Genomic DNA, 23,931 nt, shown 5'->3' on the forward strand with positions numbered 1-23,931 from the left:
TGAAAAGTTTAATATTGTTTATTAATGTGTTTTCACTGATAAAATGAACGAATGGAAACTAGACATGGATATATATACTCCCCGCAGTTAGTCCTGCTTTTACAGTCTAGAGAGACAGTATAACCTCTTTTAATAAAGGCGTGGGTTAGGAATTCCAAAATGTGGGTTTGGTCCTGACATTCTTGGGTACGTTTTTTGGGTGGCACAGAGCAGGGCGTGTGGGTGAAATACCCGCACATTAGCACACAAAGCAACAAGGAAATTCTTCCCTTCCACTTTATTGAAGCAAAGAAACAACTCAAACCTATCCCCAATTACAACAAAACACATACTGTATCTAACTTGTTTTGCGTGGATAACAAAATAAAAAAAACTGTTGCTGAAGCCAATGTCAGCAACTAATGCAAGTGATCAACTCAAGACCCAATTAAGCTACAGTATTACTCAAAGTTGTAGATCAAAAGGGCCGGGCACTACCAAATATCAATAACTGTTCTCGTGCATGTGTGTTGCAGACACTTTGCTTTACTGTACATGGGAGGTTATTCATTAAGCTGCGATAGTGCCCCGATCGGCACTATTAGAGTTTATGGAATAACCCAGATAGGAGCTCATGTATCAAAGTCTTCCAGCTGCAAAACGGGGCAAAACTATTGCTAATACAGCTGAGACACTTTAATATATATCCCCCATAATCTGTAAAGAAAAAAAAAGGCTTATAGCAAACATAAAATAAATAGCGATATTAAGTATAATTATAAAGTTGAGCATTATTCTTGCTCATATGAAACCTAAAAGTCTAGTTTAATTAGTGTTATATTTCAGGTATTTTGAGAGGGAGGTTTGATTTGTGTCTGATGAAGCGTTTATTAATCCCTGGCGCATTGTTATTCTGAACTCTGCATTTACTTGTTTGTAGGTGTATGCCACGAATTTCATGCACTTTGAGCCACATCTTTGCCCAGTGTGCTAGTGCTAATAAAAAGTGTGGGGTCTTTTTACAACAGGAAGTGCTCTACGTTTCCTCCTTCTGTTGGTGGTCTGTTTTTGCACCATTTCCAAATCTTAGGATTCAAGCCCAGCAGAACTAACAAAATAATGCAGAGTCCATCAACGCATGGCAGCGAAAGGGTTAAACAACGTATATCTCCATTTAAAATGTGTTTAAGTTCCCTAATCTTCTACCATTTCTTTGCCTTCTTGGATCCGCATTTATAAGCCTATTTCCCTTCTGACAGGGTGGGGGTGTGCATCATGTATTTACATTAATCTCTGAAGTAGAGAAAACAAGAGTTTCCAAAAATATCAATACTCACACTTTTGTTGTTTTTTGTTGGGTTTTTTTAACATCAAGAACATTTTTGAACATCAAAGACACCTATTGATGCAATTAGTTAACTTTTGCCCTATGTGGGACAGCACCTTTAATCCTTCGTTATTATTGGGGCAAGCGACACATTGGGAGAGAGAGGTAATGCTGGAGAGGGAGACACACGATTGCAATCATGTCTGAAAAACACCACCTCGTTACAATTAACACCAAAACTTTGGGTGGAGGACGTTCGGATTTCCCATATATCTGCAGCATTCTTGCACCCTGGTTACATGTCCACACCGGTCTGTGGTGGAATTTAAAAAAGAGCATTGTGATGATACAGGATAATGCCTTTGAAATCAGGTAACTATCTAGGTCCAACCCAAGTTCCTTTCATTCACTGCCTGGCTGTTCAGACTTTCTGAAGGTTTCCACTCTGCTCGTCCGTTAGGGTGTTCAATTTTGCTCTTCAATTCCTTTAGCCTTGGGGAGAGCTTAGGGTAAGGAAATGACAGCCTGGAACGGAGAACTGGGTAAAAGGTCACTGGGATTCCAGGGATGCTCCAGGAGAGTAGCTGTCACAGCAGTGAAAAAGGGCTACCCAAAAAATGAAAGGAAGACTTAAGTCCGACTCTGGATGTGGGAGATTTCAAGTACTGGCAGCAGGAGTTGGAAAGCATCTTGGATGTAGGAAGCACTGTTAGAGGCCTGGGGAGGAAAGACAAGACACGAATGGTTACGGTAAGAAATAGAGAGTGGGGTTTCCATAATGGGTCAGGAAATCCTACTTCGATGAAGCCATTATACTATATTATTACAAATTCTTCCAATCATAACTATTATTCCCTGATTTTTCATTGGCTGCGAGCGATGAAGATGATGACAGAACCAGGTGAAGGTCATCCCTGTGCTGCGTGAGGAACATCAGCATGTTTACTCAACAAACTCACCTCTAGAAACACTCCGGTAATTAATGGATTCAAAATTTCGGACTTTTCTGTAGCCTGCATGGAAATTAAACGTTATTAGAGCAATGTGCAGTCATCTTCAAAAATTCACACACATTACAGCACAACTAACGGTGGAAGCACCTAGACAGGTCCAGAATCTCATCAGGAGTCACATGCTTAATAACTACATTAGGGTTAAAGATCCTTGAACAATCTGCTGCATGAAAGAAGTAACAGTAACATGTCTTAGTCAGCCAGCTTCTCTCGTCTTTTCTACAGTTTCCTCTCTCCTCTTTTCATTCAAGTAAAGATGTTGGTTCTTACTAAAAACACTCTCGCTCGCGCTCTCGCTCAAAGCTGCTCAGATTAGCTGCAAGTATTACACGTCAACCAGCAGGAGCAGGAGACTGCCAATGGAACTGTCTTCTCTAAACATCCCACTCTGACGTTCTCAGAAATCCTCCCTGTAATTTGAAGGAACTCACAAATAAACCATTGATATATTTCACTGAAGCACAGGGGTTCGAATAGCATTTCACGTGTTTCTGTATTCTGTCGGTTTTCTGCTTGCATGGTTGATGAGGACTATCTTCAAACCATCAGAGTTGGATGGAGATAGCTGACACAACTTATCATGTATGATCAATGACAGAAACAAAGAGAGAACCCGGGCATTTATTTTGCCTGTGTATTTTAGTACAGCGGACAATAAAAATATGATTAACACTTCCACTGCTGCACCTCACTTACCCCTATGGATGTCAGGAGCGTGGTTATCCTCTTTGAAAGCTGTGAGAGCTCTTTGCACAGTGTGATAGTCATCCTACGGAAAGATACAATCTCTCTAAGTCCATGAATAACATTACACCCTGTGCTAACCTCCAGATAATGAGACAGGAGCTGCAAAATGCACCCTGCATGACAATAAGCAGTGCATGGCTCCAGCATGGAGAACCTGCATGGTTCCAGCATGGAGAACCTGCATGGCCCCAGAATGGAGAACCTGCATGGTTCCAGCATGGAGAACCTGCATGGTCCCAGAATGGAGAACCTGCACGGTCCCAGAGAGGAGAACCGGCATGGTCTCAGCATGGACATCCTGCATGGTCCCGGATATCCTGCATGGTCTCAGCATGGAGATCCAGCGTGGCCCAGCATGCATACCCTGCGTGGTCCCAGCATGCAGATCCTGCGTGGTCCCAGCATGCAGATCCTGCATGGTCCCAGCATGGAGAGCCTGCATGGTCCCAGCATGGACAGCCTGCATGATCCCAGCATGGAGCGCCTGCATGGTCCCAGCATGGAGATCCTGCATGGTCCCAGAGAGGAGAACCGGCATGGTCTCAGCATGGACATCCTGCATGGTCCCGGATATCCTGCATGGTCTCAGCATGGAGATCCAGCGTGGCCCAGCATGCATACCCTGCGTGGTCCCAGCATGCAGATCCTGCGTGGTCCCAGCATGCAGATCCTGCATGGTCCCAGCATGGAGAGCCTGCATGGTCCCAGCATGGACAGCCTGCATGATCCCAGCATGGAGCGCCTGCATGGTCCCAGCATGGAGATCCTGCATGGTCCCAGCATGGAGATCCTGTATGTTCCCAGCATGGAGATCCTGCATGTTCCCAGCATGGAGATCCTGCATGTTCCCAGCATGGAGATCCTGCATGGTCCCAGCATGGAGATCCTGCGTGATTCATGTGAAAAGGATGTGGGTAGGTACTTTCAGTCACAATAACTCACTGCCTGGGGAGCAGTTTCCTACGCGTATCTGACTCTGTGACATATGTTTGAAATGTCAATGTAAGCAACACCCAAACATTTGACAGAGGTCAAGGTTTTATGATAGGGTTAACCGCCTTTGCATCTTATGTGTTAACAGGGTGCCACATGCCTTGGAACAATGGAAGGCCGAGTGGTACTTAGTCTTACTCATCCTAAAGAAGCCAATAAATGCAAAACATTTTTAGAACATAAAAGCTAAACACCACAAAATTATCCATTAAGCCTTACCCTGCACATCAAAGAAATAATACAAATTGTGTCTTTGAAATAAAAATGTTGTCCAATTCATGCCGTAAAAAGCAAGATAAAGGACCGAACGCAGCAGTCCTCGCATAACAAACCCTGTTAGAGATATGGTATTATTTACGTCTGCTCCATAGCTGTGACGGAGAACGTATTTACAATGTTCACATAATGACTGCAGTTGGATTGCAGGGCAGTAAGGCGCTGTATACTCACTGTGACAGTGCTTTGCCTCGTGCAACTGCTGGCACCGGAGTCTGTCCGTGCAGGATCAGTGTGGCCGCTTTGTGGAACATTTCCATAGAGCAGGCGCTCAGCTCTGCCAGGCTCCGGATAGCAAACTCATGGATATCCTGCCACAGGAGAACACAAAGATCAATATGCCGGAGGAGGATCTCAAAGGCAAGAGGTACTCATGACAAGGGTTACCATGACCTAGAATGAACCCACGTCTGCCATTTGCATCTGAACCCATTCAAATATATTCCCTACTTTTCCCATCAACTTGGTATTGGTTTGCAGGTATGAGGTTAGGGCTTGTAAAATACAATGTTACTGACATTGATTCCACAACATATATCAAGAAAACATACCTGTACCAAGTGAAAACACTCCCCTTTCCAGCTCTTTTTCACATGCTATTTAATATATGCCTTTAATAATAGACATTTAAGACCAAGGCCATATTAAAAACAACTCTAAACACCATGGAAAATGCATTCTATGTTACTACAACTTCTACGATTCATCAATGAGGCCAGGTTTATGAAGCAGCTTTGAGAACGTTTCTTGATACTGGCCTTCCAAATATTAATTTGAAAATATTTATTTCTTTTACTCGAATGTAGAAAACTTTTGTTTGTTTTTTACATTGATCGGGATGGTAAAATCAAGGGAAAGGTAGTTAGCAAAATAACTTTTTTTTGTGGTCTGATAAGTGTCATTGCTTCATTATTTCGACCTTTCATTGGCAGTTTGGCAATGTTCGCAAACATAACTGTTGAGACATGTAACAGGGGATTTGTCCCTGTTCAAAAAGGTGCCTCTAATCCAGCAGTGTGGTGGTTAACTGCTGGTAGTCAATTAACCAACACCACCTGGCAGATTAGAGGTTGGTTAGAAAAGTCTGCCTTTGAGAAAGGAAGAGAGATTCCTTAGTCCACAACTGGGTTGACCAAGGAAACAGACAGAGCAGAGGTTCCTGAGTCTCACAGATGAGACTGATAGAGGGATCAGAGATGTCTGGAGCTCACAAGACTTCTACACCTGAATGCTGAGATAACCTGAGGGAAAGGCAGCAATCCAGGAAAGAGAGAAGCCTTCCCCCTACAACTACGAGACAGATAACACTTTTCTTATAAGACTGATTATCTATGTCTGTCTATATATATATAAATGTCTCTATGATTTTGGCTGGTGAATCGCTGGACTACAAGTGTAAATATACTCCAACGTGGAGCAGATTTTGTTTGTGGATCTTCACATGTTTGCTGTGTTTAAAGTAACAGGCGCAATAAAGCCTTATTTAATTTCACCTTAAAACCAGTCTCCATTGCGTACCTTTGCACACATCTCTTACAAGACAGTACAAAGAAGCCCGATAATCTCCAACCTGTATTCAAATTCCCTACTGTAAGCGCAAAGAAAGGAACGTTTTCAGACTTGCATAAATGATTTTAAATGATTCATACGTGTCTATTATTTTTAAGGCCTAAACAACTTTTTAAACAACTATTGGGAGATTTGTGACCCTTCCTCCTTGGTTTTAAGCTCACCCACCCCCACTTTAATTGTCAGGTCCTGATATATACCTGTGTCTACTGAGAGACGTCTTCCTCCAGTAAAGAGGCAAAGAGAACGTGCAGCCAGTGTAGGACCTGCAGTAAAGGGTTAACTGTGACCTGGTTGCTGGCTTATAATGCTTTGGCCAAAGGACTGACTGATGACCCTTTACTTATGAGAAGAATAACAGATTGTATTTAATTTAATAATTTGTCATGTTGGATTTGGTTGTCTTTTGTTGTATACTTTAGGTCAGGGGTGTGCAAGATTTTTTTTGGGGGGGGGGAGCACGGGCGGTTGCAGAGGTCCCGCGCTCTTCTCCAAAGCATTTAAATTAAATACAGAGGGACCGCGCGAGGCCTCTGCAACCTCTACTTACCGAGATTCAGCCGGCTTGAGGGAGCGTGACCATGGGGTCATGTGATGTCACGGTTTCCATGGTTATGTGACGTCAAATGACCCCGCGTGTCACGTGATGTCACACGACCCCGCGGCGTCATTTTACGCGGCTCCGAGGTAAGGGGGTGCGAGAAAGGAGGAGGGCAGACAGGGGGGGCGCAGCAAGAAAAGTTTGCGCACCCCTGCATTAGGTCACTACCTAGTAGCACTCCTATTGATATATATAGTGGGTTTTTAGTTTTAAGCTTGAAGGAACTGAGTGTGTTTTCAGTGGAAGACTGAGCCACCTGTGCTGAAGCAGGGATATCTTGAAAACCTGACCTGTTGGTTGCTCTTGAGGACTGGAGTTGGCAACCCCTGGTCTATAGCATATAACAAAAAATGCTAAAATAAATCTAAATGGCGTTCAGCATTGATATGCGGAGAGTTATCATAAAGACACTGACGGCAGAAGACGTGTTGAAGAGAATTTTAAATGCACCGTTGAGAACCAAAGCCCTAAACAATGAAGCAAAACTCTTTAGATACCCTTTAGCTCTATATTTATGTTGGCAGAAATGCACATTTATGGAAAGCAAATACAAAAACCCTGCGCTTCTTTCCAAATCGACTTACAATGTATGAGTGACATTTTACATTTTTGATCCCAAGTCTTTTCACAAAGGAGTCATTTAGTTGCATCTTTTGATCAAAAAAAGGTATTTAAGCCTGCTAACGACATCAAGGTAAAGCAGGTAACTACACTAAACACAGAATATTTCTCATTACATCTTCACTATTTCGAGAGAAAGTAGCAGGCTGGGACTGAACAACAAGGAAGCGTGAAATATATGAAAGTGCCAAAAGGGTTAAATGAATGAAGCATTCATGCTATCCGCAATTCAGTGCAAGTAAAACTGGCAAAAGAAATACAATTCCCTTAGTATTATGTAGTAACAAAGGAGGGAAAGGGAGTAGGGGGTATGATACCGTTTAGTGGACCAACAAGTAGTTGACATGTTACAAGCTTTTGTAACATATCAAATACTTCGGGCCCCACTTATATGGCGGGTTCGGTTCCAGCCCCCTCCCGAAAAGCGGAACATAGTATCTGTGCGCGCTGCATAAAAAAAAAGCTATGTTCACCGGCGATATCCGGTCCCTCCTCCGTCCCAGAATGCAGCATTCTGCGCATGCACAGAGTCGTGTGACCCCTTCTGTGCATGCTCAGAGTCGGGCAGCCCCTTCTGCGCATGCGTGGAAACATGACAAATGCATGGGTGAAGTGAGGAAGCAGTACCGCCGTATTAGCGGAGCGCCGAGAAGCAAATCGCTGAGAAGCGGGCCCTACTGTACTTGTTGGTCCAATAAAAGGTATCATACTACCTCCTCCCTCTCCCTCCTTTGTTACTACATGGAAGGACCAACACGGTTACCCATCATTCTTTGCTTAGTATTATGAAGGAAAAATTGTGAGTACAAAAATGAAAAAGTGGAAGCTAAGGTTAGTGAACAGAAAAAGTAGTTATATTCAGGACCCCCGAGACCCATCCCACTGAGACCGTTAGCTGGCTTCATATAAATAAGAGGAGGTTCCTGATTTCCGGCCTTTGCTTTCTTTGTTACCTCTACAGTAGTTTTCTTATGTTCCTCTGCAGCTTCCGAGTCCATCTGTTCCGCTTTTCCGCTTTCTTTGTTCTCTTCCTCCTCCTCGAGTTTGGCCATCCAGTCGTAGGCTGCTTTCCGGGCCTGAAATGTCAAGAGATGTCAGCTGCTGTAATGTATCAGAGCAAGCACTTGAGAGGTTACCTATAAGGAGACATTGACATGAAGTGGAAATGATTTGCTACAAAAGAGATTTAACAGTGCATATATAGCTCAAAGTACTCATATTGATTGATTTTAACATACTCTAGAAGGGAACAGAAGTAGAGTTATCACTAGTACTGTATAATAACTGTGTGAAGATGAGCACAGTTCACGGCCATGCCACTTGGTGGTCTTGAATGAAATTGCACAGGAGAAAAATATTTTGCAGGTACAAGTACCTTGGGAAGTTCAATAGCTTGTATCTTCTTAACTATCTCTTGGTCAAATAAAAACTACCATACTACCAACTCTCTCTGCTTTGTTAATTTATTACATGAAATAAAGCAGAGGCGCATAAACTTTTTTGACTGCGCCCCCCTGCCTGCTCTCCACCCCTGCTCGCGCTCCCCCCCCCCTTTACCTTATTTCCTGCGTTTTCTGATGTCATGTGACATTGCGTTGCCATGGCAACACAACGTCATGTGACCCCACGGCGTCATTTGCCATGGCGATGCGTCACCCGAAGCAACCGTCTAAGGGACTTAGAGGCCTTGTGCATTCCGCCAGCATTTAATTTAAATGTTGTAGGGAAGAGCGCGGGGCCTCCGTAAGCGCCGCACCATCCCCCAACAGAATTTCGCACCCCCCAGTTTGTGCACACCTGGAATAAAGAACCAACACGGCAACCCAGCCTTCTGACTCTACTGCATATCCTGACGTTTCCGAAGAGTAAACCCACTCGGCCATATCCCCCCTCACTTTTACAATCTCTAAATGACTTATAACCTACAATATGGTTATTAGCTTTCACATGTACTGTACCCTTGGAATTTAGTGTGTATACTACTGGGTGAACTACTTGCGAAAAAATGTGCAAATCTATAACAACTATAACTATAACATATAACTAATGAAAATAACTACATGTACATCACTATTCATGGTATGGTCCCAGCATGAATATTGCATGGTATTGAAATAGGTTTCAACCACACATTATATAAGTTATGATGAGTAAAAAAGTGACACAACCCCTTCACCTTTCAGTGTACAGTAAATAAAAATATCACTTGTGAGCACATTCACATGTCTCCGACAAGTCTGCAACCCTGCATTAACCCCTCATTATCCATTAGCATACATTGCTTCCGCTGCAGCCAGGGATTCTGGGAAACGTGCAGTAAGTGAATGGGTGCTGGAACAAAGATAAGAACACTCACTCTGGTCAGTTTCTCTGGCTTGGCAGAGATGTGCAACTCCTGAAAAAGCACAGTTACATCCTGGATAAAATCTTCATCTCCTGCAGGAAGAGATTGGTTAGGACGTGGCAGAGCTCAATACCAAGTCACTGTAGGATGAAACCTAAAGCTAAATAATTAACATTAACTGTGAAAGCTGTCATCATCTCCGTTAGAGCTGCTCTACGCAGTTACTGGTAAGGTGCGGCAGGCACACTTTGCCTATCTGAGCTTCTATGAGAACTAGCAAACGCATTCAGCAGGCTTTCAGGGTGAAAAACAAGAATCAGTTTTCCCGTAGATGAATTAGCAGGTGTTAATGCAGCCGCATGAAAACACAGATTAAAGGGAAGCTTCCTCCATCTAATATACAGGCATACCCCTGTTTAAGGACACTCACTTTAAGTACACTTGCGAGTAAGGACATATCGCTCAATAGGAAAACGGCAGCTCGCGCATGCGCCTGTCAGCACGTCCTGAACAGCAATACCAGCTCCCTACCTGTACCGAAGCTGTGCGCAAGCAGGGAGACTATAGAGCCTGTTACACATGCGTTATTTACATCAGTTATGCACGTATATGACGATTGCAGTACAGTACATGCATCAATAAGTGTAAAAAAAAGTAGTGCTTCACTTTAAGTACATTTTCACTTTACATACATGCTCCGGTCCCATTGCGTACGTTAATGCGGGGTATGCCTGTAGTGTACAGCATTACACTAAATGTAATAATATAGTATTACACTAAATGTGTCTACGGGCTGTGTTGCAGAATAAGGGGGTAATAGTACAACTATAAAGGTAGAAATGGCACAGGAGAATGGTATAATACAGGGGGTTGTCAACTCTAGTCCTCAAGGGCTACCAACGGGTCAGGTTTTCAGGATATCCCTGCTTCAACACAGGTGACTCAATCTGAGCAACTGATTGAGCCACCTGTGCTGAAGCAGGGATATCCTGAAAACCTGACCTGTTGGTGGCCCTTGAGCACTGGAGTTATCCACTCCTGGTATAATACATCTGCAGAACAGAGATAAAAGAAGTGGTTTGTCCGGTGAACGGTTATTTTCCCCATCTAGTTCTGTAGGTCACTTTCACACGAGGACTCTGGGAGAGAACGTTACCCTTCTCCGCCTCCTCCTCATCGTCAAACTCCTCCAAGGAGAATGTTTCTTTCAACGGTTCCAGCTCCAACTTCAATGCTGCGAGCTGCTCCCCTGAGAGAGCCCCGAGAATAGACTTCACCTGGGAGTGTGCAGAGTAAAGGAGAAGAGTGAGGCGGGATAACACATGGGCATAAATGGCATTGAGGGATATCAGTTTTAAGGCTGATTTAACCGATCTGCTTCCAAAAGGAACTGCAACGCATTGCGGCGAAAGGGTTAAGAATCGTTGTCGTTTGTGATACCTTTTAATAGGCTAGTTGTTCATACATGAAATTACAAAGTACAGAGATCTCTTCTAGGATTCTCCTGATGACCTGTGAGTTTTTGACACTCTGGGTACAGGTTTTCGTTTGTCTCTTTGCTACTATATGACTCTGTTGTGGGGAGACGCACACTGTTCCAGCACCACATCTTTATTTATTTTATTACCCCCTATTATGCCGTGAAGCGGCTTCACCATGCTGGAGAACATTTTTGGCCCATTTATTTGAATGGAGTTCTCTTCTCCAGTCAGCACTGGGAAGACCTTTGAATAAGGGCCCATATGCGTTTTCTACTTGTTACCAGGTCATCCAGCAGTAGAATAAAACTGGATGGTCTATATTAAGCTCTCCTTACCCCCCTTGTATTGACAGAGAACTTTTGATCCCTTGAATCTCTGACACTTTTACACTCAAGAGACAAACGGTGTTGTGTGTGGAAATATAACGCAGGGAAGTTTGGTAAGGCAGTGACCTCTAACCTTGGCCTCACTCTCTCTTGACAGAATCTCCAAAGCCTCAAGGTGCGCCAGTCCCTGGTACTCGTCAAATAATAACCCATAGTGTGCTTTCCTCTCCGTCTCCATAGTAACATCGCTGCTGACGCGCTGCTCTTCTCTCTCCTTTGCCTCTCGCAGAACCTGCAATGGAATCGGCAGAGAGACCAGGACAGTCATGAAACCAGTTCCCTGAAGGACACTGCTACTCCCTGTAGAAAATCCCTACATCCACTGCTGGTTATAGCAGTCTGCTCTTTAATCTATGCGCTGTGTGCTGGAGGCATCTGCAATGTAAGACATGGCAAGCTGTTAAGAATTGCCGAACCTTCCTACAATAAGTAAATTAAAGTATTAGTGCGTGATGTCGTTTGCAATTATTTTCTATTTAAGAAATTCAAGTTTCTATTTTTTTCCTTTAGATTGTTAAAAATAAAATGTTAAATTATATACTGGAACTATTTCTCTGTTGTGTAGCCATATAAAATGCACTATCCATAAAGCCTTAATATCAGGTCAAGACTATTGAAGTATTACCACAATAATGATAAAATCATGGCCTAGAGCAGGACAACTCACACTATACAATTTGTCGCTCCTATTGGTAATATAGAATAAAGACACACAGTGTACGTGACTAATCTAAATTGAGAGTGAATTCAGGGTGTTAATAAACCGCGAAATATAAAATAGAAATGAGAATAATAATAGTGCATATACTAATGTGATAGTGCACGTGTTAAATTAGATATAAGTGAAATCAAGAATCAGATATGTTTCAGAATAGTAGAATGATACTGCTGCTCGAACCCTCCTAGAACTGTTCCTTTAGTTCTTCTACAGATATTCTTCAACATAGCGGAGCGCGGTATCAGACAAAAGTGAAGAACGAGCACAATATAGTGTAAAACAGGGGTGCGCAAACTGGGGGGTACGCCCGCCTAGGGGGGTGCGAGATTTTCCTGGGGGAGTGTGGGAGGTTGCAGAGGTCACGCACTCTTCCCCAAGGCATTTTAATTAAATGCCGGTGGATCGCGTGAGGCCTCTGTAACTTTAGTTTCCGGGATTCAGATGTGTGGTGTGACGCGTCGCCATGGCAAAACTAGTTAAGGGGGGTGCGAGCACCGGGGGGACGCGACTCCAATAGTTTGTGAACCCCTGGTGTAATACATTTTTAGATTGGGGGGGAAATTCCATAAATCAGTAGACATTAAATCCTGATGAAGCCTTCATGGTGAAACGCGTTGAGTCTGGGAGATGGAGAAAGAAAGACAAGAGAGGCAATTCTCTCCTTCACCGTCAGACCATCCGGGACTTCCTGCACATCTGGGATACCAGCGGTCTCATGAGACACCAAGACGCATTCCTCTCTGTGGTTCCTAAGTTTGCTTATTACCAGAACACCTTTGCTGATATTACCACTGTTTGGATTTTACTTATAAAATGTAGGAATATGTGCGTAATTGCAATTTATGGAATTTCCCCCCAATTGAAGAATATATTACGCTATATTTTGTTCTTATTTTTTTCCTTCGGTCTGATACCACGCTCCCCTACGTTTAAGAATATCTAGAGCAGGGGTAGCCAACGCCAGTCCTCAAGGGCCACCAACAGGTCAGGTGACTGAGCCACTGATTGGCTCAAGTGACAATCTCTGAAGAAAGGCTGTATCCCATATTTCTCTTTTTTTTTTTAAAGATTTCTTCACAATACTGTACGTTAGGAAGTCTAGTTTCACTCTACACCAGTGGTGGCCAACTTTAGTTCTCAATAGCCACCCCTGTGTCATTGATTGAGCCACCTGTGCTGAAGCAGGGATATCCTTAATTCCTGACATGTTGGTGGCCCTTGAGGACTGGTGTTAGCCACTCCGGGGTTAGAGGCTGTAGAAGCTGGCAATGGAAATAGAAGTCAAGAGGAAAAAAGTAGTCAGAAACAAATGATCTTTGCACAAGATCGGTTATTACTGGAGTTATATAATCAGATATCAAGTCAGCCGAGTTGAGAGGTTATGCTTGGGGCTGCATTTCTTTTTTTCCTGTAATCCGGCTTCAGGTATGAAATAAAGAGGCTGCAGTATCAAACTGTACATAACATACAATATATTAAGTGTATGAAATAGGAGTACCGGACCTAAGGTAGTGGAGTAATGTATGCAAAATGAGGTCACCATTGATGATTTTATAGCCTAACGTTTAAGCCTTTCTTCTGTGTCGTTGAGCAAAGTGTTATGGTTCAAGGTCATGACCTACGTGGGACAATGTGGAGTTCCTGTTCATAAGTCCTTTGGTCTTCTTGAAGCCGGGGTCTCCCTCAGCGATCACGTCCATTGTCTTTTTTCCAATAAACTCCAGGGCATCCAGTCCCCCGGTGAGAACGGTCTTCCCCTAACCAAGAAAACATAAGCATCAAGGGATAATCAGCTCAGATCAGCACATGCTGTGTACGAACCAAAGCCCATCTGAAGCGGGGCTGAGCATTACAGGATAATGAAGAGGAGAAGAACAAGAGGAGGAGGAGGAGGAGGAGGAGGAGGAGAAGAGGGCTCCAATTATTGTTGCTGCTTCTACATATTGTGTATTTTGACTAGCAAATGTTGTGTATCATAAGTTAGGGCAGGGGTGCACAAACTTTTTTGTCTGCGCCCCACTGTCTTCTCCCCCTCCCCCCCCATTCTGGCAGCCGCGCTGTACGACAGGTTATTTCAAATACAAAAAAAATTGTATACCAACCTATACCAACCCCCCCCCCCCCCCGCTAGAACTTGTTTTCGCTTCCCCCTCTTTTTTACCTTTTTTTTGGTTTTGTTTACCCCACTCCCTGACCCTGTGTGATATTTACCCTTTCCACTGGTTCAATAGGGTTCTAATACACCCGCTGGGGTCGGCGTCACTCCAGCTCGGAGTTATCTTGTGCTTATATTAAATCAAGTGTTTGCTTTTGACATTCCATCAATGTTACTGTTTTTCATGTAGTCAGTGAGTGCTGGGATTGTATTATACTATTGTTTCGGGGGGAAATTGGGTCCCCCTTTTGTTCCTTGCACCCTGCACATTACTGTTCCAGTTATTTATCTTAGAGTGCTGTCTATTTTCTGTATTATAGTTAAGTTTTATATTCTACCAATATATCCTATTCCTACGTTGGTTGTGAGTGCAGCCAAGGAGGGATCCTTTCCTTCTTTCTTTTTCAATAATACCATTCATCCCTTCAATGCACCTCTACCACTATTATTAGGCAGACGTAAGAGTTCTTTTCCTACCCCCCATCCCGCCTTCCTTCTTACCGTACTGGTTATTCTATTTTTAATGGTGAGAAAGGTCCAAAAAATACAATTGGATTAGTAGGGACTTGGGTTTTTTTGTGTCCTCGGTCAGATGCTATATTAGACTTTTGCAACTAGGCTTATTTTGGTCCTACTAATATACTGCCATAAAGGACTCAATACCTGGGCATTACAGCGTCATGGACGGATACACTTCCAGTTCGCTTTCTCTCTGCATTGTTTTTTGTATCTCTTTTCGTGCCATTTTTTTAAAAATTTGTCCCCTAGTTACCTCGACACCTTCGGGGTGCACACTAAAAGGTCAGTGTTTTCCATTTTGCTGGACCCCTTTATGATGGCCCGAACGTTGGTTTTACCGTCTTTCCATACACCTTATATTCTCTGCATGTCCCCCCCATAACAATAATAGAATGTATTAAACAGTGTGCAGTAGTTCTCTATTTTGGTGTACAGGTGGCAGACATTATACACAAGTGAGAGATGGAGGAAGCCAGCACTGCTGCTCCAAGCTCTCCAGCAGGGGTGGCTAACTCCAGTCCTCAGGGGCCACCAACAGGTCAGGTATTAAGGACATCAACGACTGAACAACTGATCAGTTGGTGACCTTTGAGGACTGGAGGTGTGTGTGTGTGTGTGTGTGTGTGTGTGTGTGTGTGTGTGTGTGTGTGTGTGTGTGTGTGTGTGTGTGTGTGTGTGTGTGTGTGTGTGTGTGTGTGTGTGTGTGTGTGTGTAAATGGTTACAGGGTATTTTGTGTTGGAGGGATCTTTTGCATTTCTGCAATTTAACAAGTACTTATTCTGTGAATGCATATCCCACCCTCTACTATTCTACTCATTTTTTACTAACCTACCACACTATATATTCTTTGTTTTAATGCACCCAAGGATTTTATTCCTTAATCTGTGACACAAAAGACTTTTTTTAGCGAGGCCTGAAGCCAGGCAGCTGGGTTAAAGGGCAATTACTGTCACTGTGAACTTTAGATTTATCATTGGAAGTTATGATTTAGTGCATCACTACTCTTTGTTTTTACTAATCTATGTCAACTGGTTATTTTATCTCAGATGTTGTACTCACTGTGCATTGTAACTAACTTTTGCTAATTGGTGATAATCCCATTGTTTTATACGCATTACTTTTTTATATCACTAAACCATAGAACTGATTGCCCAAAGGCTTTTAGTGCCATCTCACCTATACTATGCTCATCGCAATAATCTGGCCGAGCCGTTGCTGTGTATCGGGAGGCTGAAAATATATTGGTGTGATGGTAGTGGGATAAATGTAGAGTTTTACAGGGCTCTGTGTGTCTTTGCATGTGGGTTTGCAATTCCAATCTCAACAAACCCCAGGACATACTTGAAAACGAGAGATAAATCTCAATGCATTACTTCCTGGTAAAACATTTGATAAATAATGAAATAACAATATACATGAATGTTTAGCAATGTAGGCTCCAATAAATTATTACTGCTCGTTAACTCCTTCATGCCCAGTGGGGGCTGAAACACACCGCAAGATTTCCATGGCGGATGGATAGCTTTCTAGCGGAGTCCTGAGAACAAGTGCATTGCACCACGGCAAAAGGCATACTTGACTCTGTTATACGAGGACACAGAGGATAGAAAGGTGGCTTGTTGGCCTGCGGAGCCAGCACTGCTTAGGTAAATATACTCTGTCTTTTCTGTACTTACCGTGCTTTGCACTGCTGTGGAGAAGCTGGAGAAGAAACCCAGCGCTCCTGTAATGGGGGATGAGCTCTCCCCCTCTGCGGCAGCACTGCTCTCCCCAGCATCAACACCTTGAGTGAGTGGGAGAAGCCTGCTTTAATATAGTAATGATCATACTGCAACCCAGGCTGATCTACAAAGCTCTGAGGGCAAATGTTAAAATGAGCGATAGGAATGTCTCATCTTGGATGCAGTGGGTGTGACAAGTTTATTACTGTCACGGTAAGTCTCACTACATACTAATCACATACATTGTAAGGTTGTCCAACATTTACTTAGACTTCTGCTGCACTCTTTGATATATTTTATTATCATTCCTCTGTATGGCCTTTTTTCTTAATTAAACGGTGTTGACTTTGTACATCGCTAGTCCTATAAAAATAACAAACAATATAATAAAATGTGCATGGGGGAATATTCCATTGTGGGGAAATTCATTATTACTACTATATTATTCAGTCTAATTGGGCGTTTTCTTGCTGGGCTACTAAAAGACACGCTAAGATCACAGGGTCTACTGCAGATTCAGTTACAGGTTCACTTCTCAACAAGTCATTATTCTTTTGTTAAAGGGAGGAGTGGCTCAGTGAGTAACGACACTGAGTGTGAAGCAGAGGGAACCTGGTTCAATTCCCGGTGTCAGCTCCTTGTGACCTTTCTCTCCCTGTGCCTCAGACACCAAAAACATAGAGTGTAAGATCATCTGGGCAGGGACTGTGTCTTTAATATTCCTATGTGCTGCGCACCGCACACTATACTGTAATTGTGAAGCGCTTTGTGTCCCATTGGGAGAAATGTGCTATATGAAATAAAGTTTATATATGAAATAAAGTTGTTAATGTTTTACGAAGTAATTTGACGCACATGTCAATTCTAGCAGCAAAACGTCCCCCAAAAAAGGGATTTTATTTATTTATTTTACCTTGTGTGTCACCTTCTTTAGCCTCCCCATGTCCTCCAACTGAGAGCTCCACAGGGCTGGGAATCCCCAGGGTGGTCTCCGCTTTCTCTATAGCGCTGGAAATACCATGACCTATGGGAAGAAAAGGTGGCGTAGTTGAGGGATTAAATAACCCTCGTGTCCGAAAAAAAACTCTTTAAACCCTTTCACACTTTTTCTAGATGTGTTTTTTTTTGCACGATTAGCGATATAACAACATTGAAACATCTTAATACTATATATACAGTTTGTTTGTCATGGCAACTGTTCTACACTATTTTCTTTCACAGGACATGCCAAGATTATTTGATGGTGTCCCGACTCATGCGTGGATTATCACTTTCCCAGAAATGTATACTTGGATTTCGTTTCACTGTTATCTGAGTTTACAGACCATTGTGCTAGATTAGGATTCCCAAACTGTAAGTTAAGCGGTTGTGTTACTCTTTGGTAAGGGGCAGAGTGGACAGACACATCTTGTATAAACGCTAAATAGAAAGACTGCTCACAAGATGCAGAAACTTGCAGGGTCTGAAGATGTCATATCAGTCTTTGGAAGGTTAGTCTCGGGTAAATGAAATGAAACAAGTACTAGTGCTGGCATACAAAAATGCCACCACCCCCCCACCCCCCAGATGTAGTTGAATCCGAAGTATGTCAAAAAAGATTTTCCGTACTCCATATGAAAAGTGCACTAATGTAGTTATGTTTATCATAAGGCTGGAAAACACAAAACCAAGCCAAGTGGGGCAGTTATCAAACCTTTAGATGTTTGTCTGATTTTTAGTCAGTAGCACAAAATATGTCACTGCCTTCAGTAATGAACCCTACTTATTTAAATGTGAATAGCAGACAATGTGAAGTGAAGAATGATCTGAGGATACATGTAAGGATGTTGGGCTTTATGGGGGAAGCTATACCAAACAAAGAGAAAAGGCAGTGCTGCCACCATCATGCTGGTAAGATCTCACATAGGCCCCTATTCTATACAGTGTAACGCTGTTAATTATGGGTTACTGCGTACTACTGACCTCTCACCATACCAAATAGGGACTAGAATACAGTATTGTGTACAGTCCTGGAAATACATTACCATTCAATGAATTGTTTGCAGCAAGGGCATTTATATAACCTTGTCTGCATCGTTGCCCTGTGTCGGAAATTGTCGGTACCCTTGTAATTTACAGTGCAATATCAAAAGTAAATCATCAAATCAAAAGAGAACACCCAAAACGGTGCAAAATTAGTACTGAATCCAAATTATTACGAAAGTCGAAGAAAACAGCTCAAAAGATTTTCGTTTTTACCACTACAACTTACCGACAGTAGCCACGGTTGCTGAAGCTGTGGAAATCAAGGACTTGCCCCAGTTTCCCCAATATCCCCATGTTGATGGAGACTTAGTCCCAGAATCCTTTATTAAATAAAGATGGGAAGGGAAGCAGTAAGCATCACATTCAAAAGTATGACTAAATACGGCCCCCTGTTCAATATGCTGTGCAGACTTCTCCCCTGAGATGGAGAAGATTTTAGTCCCATTCGAATGTATAGAGCTGAACACTTCCCCAGCACGGAAAATATGTCTTCACTGCATATTGAATCAGAGGCCTAAAGTGTACCCCCCAACAAAAGGCCTCACGGTAGAGCTATATTTATAGGCTTATCAACTAAGCAAAGTACCCCCAACACCTGCCCTTCACAAATAGAAGCTTAAAGATACACTACGCCATTTGTGCATTAACGCAGCAATGTTAACTAACCTTCTAGCCCCACTAAGTATATATTGGATGCACTAGCACCTCACCATACAAATCCATTTTGCTTGAAAGTGTTTGCGTTTTATTACCAGGATTGTAACAAGTCCAGCTACAGAGATTTCTCTATCGTCTTTTGCGGAGTCTACAGATGGCCACCATTACTACAGTATATGATATCATCGGGACAGACGAAGGCAAAAGTGCACTGAAAGCATCACTAATCAATATGGATGCTGCTTCCCCTGAAGCAGCACAACCCTGACCTTACCTCACTTCTGCAAGGTCATAAATCAGGTGTAAAGCTTTTTATCTTATTATTGGGCTCAGTAGGTGTGATCCCAATTACTCAACAACTCAAAGTTGTTGAGCAGACAGAATTCCTCCTGTAACCCTTCCCTTTTCCCGAGTATAAACCCCTTCCACGTGCTCTTACTGGATCCTGCTGCCCTGGTCCACTATCCTCCTCCTCCTCCTCTGCTGACACACTGCTGGATTTGGCCTCGGGGCGTTTGCGGGTTATGGCCATAGGTTCGGTGCCAGTCTCTCTCTCGTCTTTGGCACTGCCCTCGCTGGGTCCCGAAACGGCAGCTGTATCTTCCTCGTCCTCCTGGGGCAGACTCCCGCCCCTACTGTTCTCACTGCTGTCTTTTTCAGCCATGCTTAGAACATCTGATGAAAGGAGAGGATTACAAGGAGCATCAAGGGGACAGATCATCTGATCTATGTGCAGCAAGCTAAAGGGGAAAAGGGTGAGCACAACCAAATACTGTATAGCTTTTATTAATTACATTATAAAAAAAATGTATACTGTACATTACTACAGGGGTGCTCAACTCCAGTCCTCTCGACCCCCCAACAGGTCAGGTGTTAAGGATATCCCTGCTTCAGCACAGGTGGCGCAATCGATACTTGAGCCACCTGTGCTGAAGCACGGATATCCTTAAAACCTCACCTTTTGGGGACTGGAGTTGGGCACCCCTGCATTACGAGACCGGTGAGGGGAATGCATAAAGCCAGGCAGAGTTCAGAAACAATGCAGAGGGGCGTAGTCATTAAACCCCAATATGGTCAGTGCAAAAACATCTATTCATTAAGAAATATCTATGCATAAATCCTGCATGTTTGACATCGAATCAGGGTTAACTCAAGTGCATTTGGAGTCATTAGTGTTGGCATAAATAATTGAAGGAGAAATTCTGAGCAAACATTTGACCGAGTTTTACAAAATTTTTATAGAGGGGCAAAGATTCAGTAACCTCCTTCTCAGTTAACACACCCGATCCGGCGTTAGCTGGCACCAACTTAAAAGGCAGTTAATGCAGTTACCCCACACAGAGAATAGCGACTACCCCGACCCCCCCCCCCCCCCCCCCCATAGATCTAAAGAAATCAGGGTTCTATTGATTAACTCATCGTGGATATTGATTTATAATATGGTCAGAGGTTTTAGTCTTGCACACCTTAAATGCTATAATGTTAGCAATATACTTGCGTTTAAAGTACCGGTGTTCCGTGGTTCAGGAAAAAATCTGTCTGGTGTATTCTCAGGATACGTGTAAATAAGTAGAGGATCCAGGTTTGCAAATCCGAAGTGCCCTGGATCCTATACTTACTTATATTGATTTATAATGTCATCTTATTATTATACATTGATTGCTGTTCACTGATAATCAGTTATTGATCAGTGCGTGCGGGGTTACTAGTGGGTACCACATCGCTGTCCTATATAACCCTTTGATTACTGTGTATATCAAATGATTACTGCTCAACCCACATTGATTTGAAAATAGCTGATCAATAATTAGGCTGCCCTAGTTATTGACTACATTGCCTATGTATTGTTATGTGTTGTGTATTTATACATGCACTCATTGGGGACCAGGGGTCTTTATCTAATATATATATATATATATATATATATATTATACACTAGCAGTGCGCAAACTGGGGGGGCTCGAGATTGCCTGTGGGGGGAGGGGGCACGGTTTACAGAGGCCCCGCGAGCTTCCCGAAGGCACTTAAATTAAGGAGCTGCAGGGTCTCTGTAAACCTTTACTTACCTTGGCTCCACACGCGTCGCCATGGCAACGAGGCAAGGTCATGTGACAGCATGTTGCCTGACGCCAGAGCCGAGGTAAGTGTGGGGGTGAGGGGGGTTGGCCTGTTAAACACTGTTTTTTTTAGTAAACCCCTTGCCTGCTTTATTTATTGTAACACCACCGGAAGAAGAGATCAGTGTATCTTGAAAGCTCGCACAAATAAAAGCATTTCGTTAGCCACAGAACAGTATCGTCTATTCGTTTTTGATTATATATATATACACACACACACACGTTTATAAATATATATTATATATATATATATATATATACACACACGTACGTTTATAAATATATATTATACACACAGATATATATATATATATATATACACAAAAATATATATGTATATAATATATATATATATATATATATATATATATATATATATATATATATATATATGTGTGTACTAGTAGTGTTACCTCGGTCCCTCTCCTGTACTTTAGCCGTTAAGCGCTGCGGTGACGTCACATGGGAACACAGTCCAACTCGACACGTCGCTGACAGCTCCCGAACACCACAACAACCGGGAGGCGGAAGCGACCGCGGCCTTCTAACCCGGAAGCGCTCTGTCACCAAGAGGGAACCACTTCCGGGCGGACACGGAGAAAGCTTGGTGTCGGTTACTGCTCTTCATGACGATACCGTGTGAATAACTGGGGATTGCAAAGGAGAGAGCGGGTGAGAGTGGTGGGTGGGGCTGCAAGCTCGGATATACCGCACAACAAATCCCTGCCGGGATCACGGTGTGATCTTTTCACATACTGGGATTTCTATAGTGTTATGTTTATTTCCCCCATTTAGGATCGCTGTCTTGATCACATCAGTAACCTGTGTGTTTATATAACCGTATTACCCGGTTAACGCTTTCGTGGTCACGATAAAATGTCATAGTCACGACCCCACTCGTACATCACTAACTTTCCAAAGATACACTGTACTTCAGAGTCATTAGCTGCTTGAAGGAACAAGCCAGTAGAAAGGCCCGATTCAAGGATAAAAACTAAAGATGTGTGACCTTCCCCTAAATTAGTTTAGCTTTGTGATCCCCAACAGGGGGTTGGGAACACCGAGGGGCCTGTGAGGTGTCTCTAAGGAGTTCGCCAAAAAATTGTATGTGTATGTAGATATATGTCCACCATAACTTAACTTAAAATGTGTATGATAAACCTACCCAGCCTTGAAAATTGCAGAGCCAGTACAACAAACCTCACACTGGTGAGACCCCTAAAGGTTGAAATGGCTGCCTGTGAGTGGTTTGACTGGCTTTGCACCTAATCCCATGCTGTGCTTAAAAGCTATGTGAACAGCAGAGCATTTGCTTATAAGGGTCCCATGTAAAAATGGATTTCAGGCAAAAGGTGACACATTGCGTGTCCATTTGCATGTCATTTCCCAGAATCCCTAGGTAATAATGGTGAAAGGTATGGTTGCAGACCTGTCTAAGGCCTCGGGCATGGTCAGCGCCTAGTGCTCAGGCTCGCTCTCACTTACCAGTGAGCCCCTGCAGCCGCAATGAGAGCGGCTTTAGCAGGGGCTCGCGCACGCTTCCGGAAGCGTAGGTCTTAGGAAATTTTTTAGATTCAAGCCGTTTGGGGCTTCATTAAGCGTGTTAAGTTTTTTTGCAGTATTGACGTATTTGAGGTCATAAACATATAACAAATGTGTTTACTAGTGGATAAAGTTAAGGACCTGTCATTTATAGAAACTCTTCTGTACTGTTAAAGCTGAAGCTGTGATGCACAAACTGATAATTAAGTCAGTTTTGTCTTTTTTATCCCTACAGGAGTGAATCATTATAAAGATGTCAGAATATACCAAGCATCTGTTTTCTTCTACACCTGAGTGACAGAGCCACAGATGAATCTTCCCCAGCAAATATATTGACTTTTGCATAAATACTTCTTGGTATTCATGTCCAAATGAAAGGGTCATTTTCTCTCCTGCAGCTCCCCCACTCCCTGCTCCCCGTCCTCCCCCACTCCCTGCTCCCCGTCCTCCTCTGCACAGGCCTGGCCGCTGCCCTTGCCAGTGCACGCGTAATCACAGATGGAAATGATCTGCGCAATGCTTCGTTCCGTGCACAGCTCCAGATCTCTGCCAGCTCCCCACCACACCGTGACCTGATAGCCAAAGAGGGGAGCAGCACCATTATAGAGTGCAACCTTAATGCCACCCAGCATGGAGACGTCTTGTGGTTTAATTCGAAAGGGCGTCCTCTGGGAGAGGTGGAAGGAGGTGAGATTGAATCCAACCTGCAAAGTTTTACTACCTTTTATATTTTCTCAAAGTGTAAAGATCTCTGAGAGGTTAAAATCTTATAGATCGCCCTCATCATCATACTTCTCTAAAGTAACACACACCCACCCCCTCTTTGACAAAGACCATTCACTGTAATACGTTTACCTGTCATGCTACAGATAGTGTGACTTTGTCACTGTTTTGTGTGATTCTCTGCCCAGCTAGACACACATTTTGATTAACCGAAAACAGGACCATCCCTTTACCTCAATGTTTTGGAGTTGGGCAGGATGGTGTAATTTAAATTATAATTAATTTTTGTAACCTCTTAAGTATGGACATTTATTTTTATCATCCTGACAAGGTCAAAAGATTGGTCTTTCCAAATTAGGAATATAATTGTATTACCACCATAATCCACTGGGTGTATTTAGACTACTTTTTGTGTG

At 43.1% G+C, this 23,931-nt stretch overlaps 2 protein-coding genes across 2 annotated transcripts in view; one reads left to right on the forward strand and one right to left on the reverse strand.

The window, feature by feature from the left end:
- On the reverse strand, nucleotides 1-21,820 carry FAM114A2 (family with sequence similarity 114 member A2). The gene is made up of 14 exons (XM_075602149.1): nucleotides 21,664-21,820; nucleotides 19,573-19,808; nucleotides 18,703-18,796; nucleotides 17,365-17,475; nucleotides 16,407-16,513; nucleotides 13,678-13,812; nucleotides 11,411-11,569; nucleotides 10,627-10,747; nucleotides 9,483-9,562; nucleotides 8,080-8,202; nucleotides 4,510-4,646; nucleotides 3,016-3,088; nucleotides 2,266-2,319; nucleotides 1-2,023 (listed from the first exon to the last, which is right to left on the reverse strand). Exons 2-14 carry the CDS (start codon nucleotides 19,795-19,797, stop codon nucleotides 1,937-1,939), a joined length of 1,506 nt encoding a protein of 501 aa, XP_075458264.1. The 5' UTR covers nucleotides 19,798-19,808; nucleotides 21,664-21,820; the 3' UTR covers nucleotides 1-1,936.
- Nucleotides 21,736-23,931, forward strand: part of MFAP3 (microfibril associated protein 3) — a 6,467-nt gene continuing 4,271 nt past the window's right edge. The window contains exons 1-2 of the mRNA XM_075602150.1: nucleotides 21,736-21,922; nucleotides 23,028-23,479. Coding sequence (XP_075458265.1) covers nucleotides 23,164-23,479 — 316 coding nt within the window. The 5' untranslated portion in view covers nucleotides 21,736-21,922; nucleotides 23,028-23,163. The remainder of the gene's footprint in view (nucleotides 21,923-23,027; nucleotides 23,480-23,931) is intronic.

This window comes from Ascaphus truei, chromosome 5 (assembly GCF_040206685.1).
Source record: "Ascaphus truei isolate aAscTru1 chromosome 5, aAscTru1.hap1, whole genome shotgun sequence".
Taxonomy (NCBI): domain Eukaryota; kingdom Metazoa; phylum Chordata; class Amphibia; order Anura; family Ascaphidae; genus Ascaphus; species Ascaphus truei.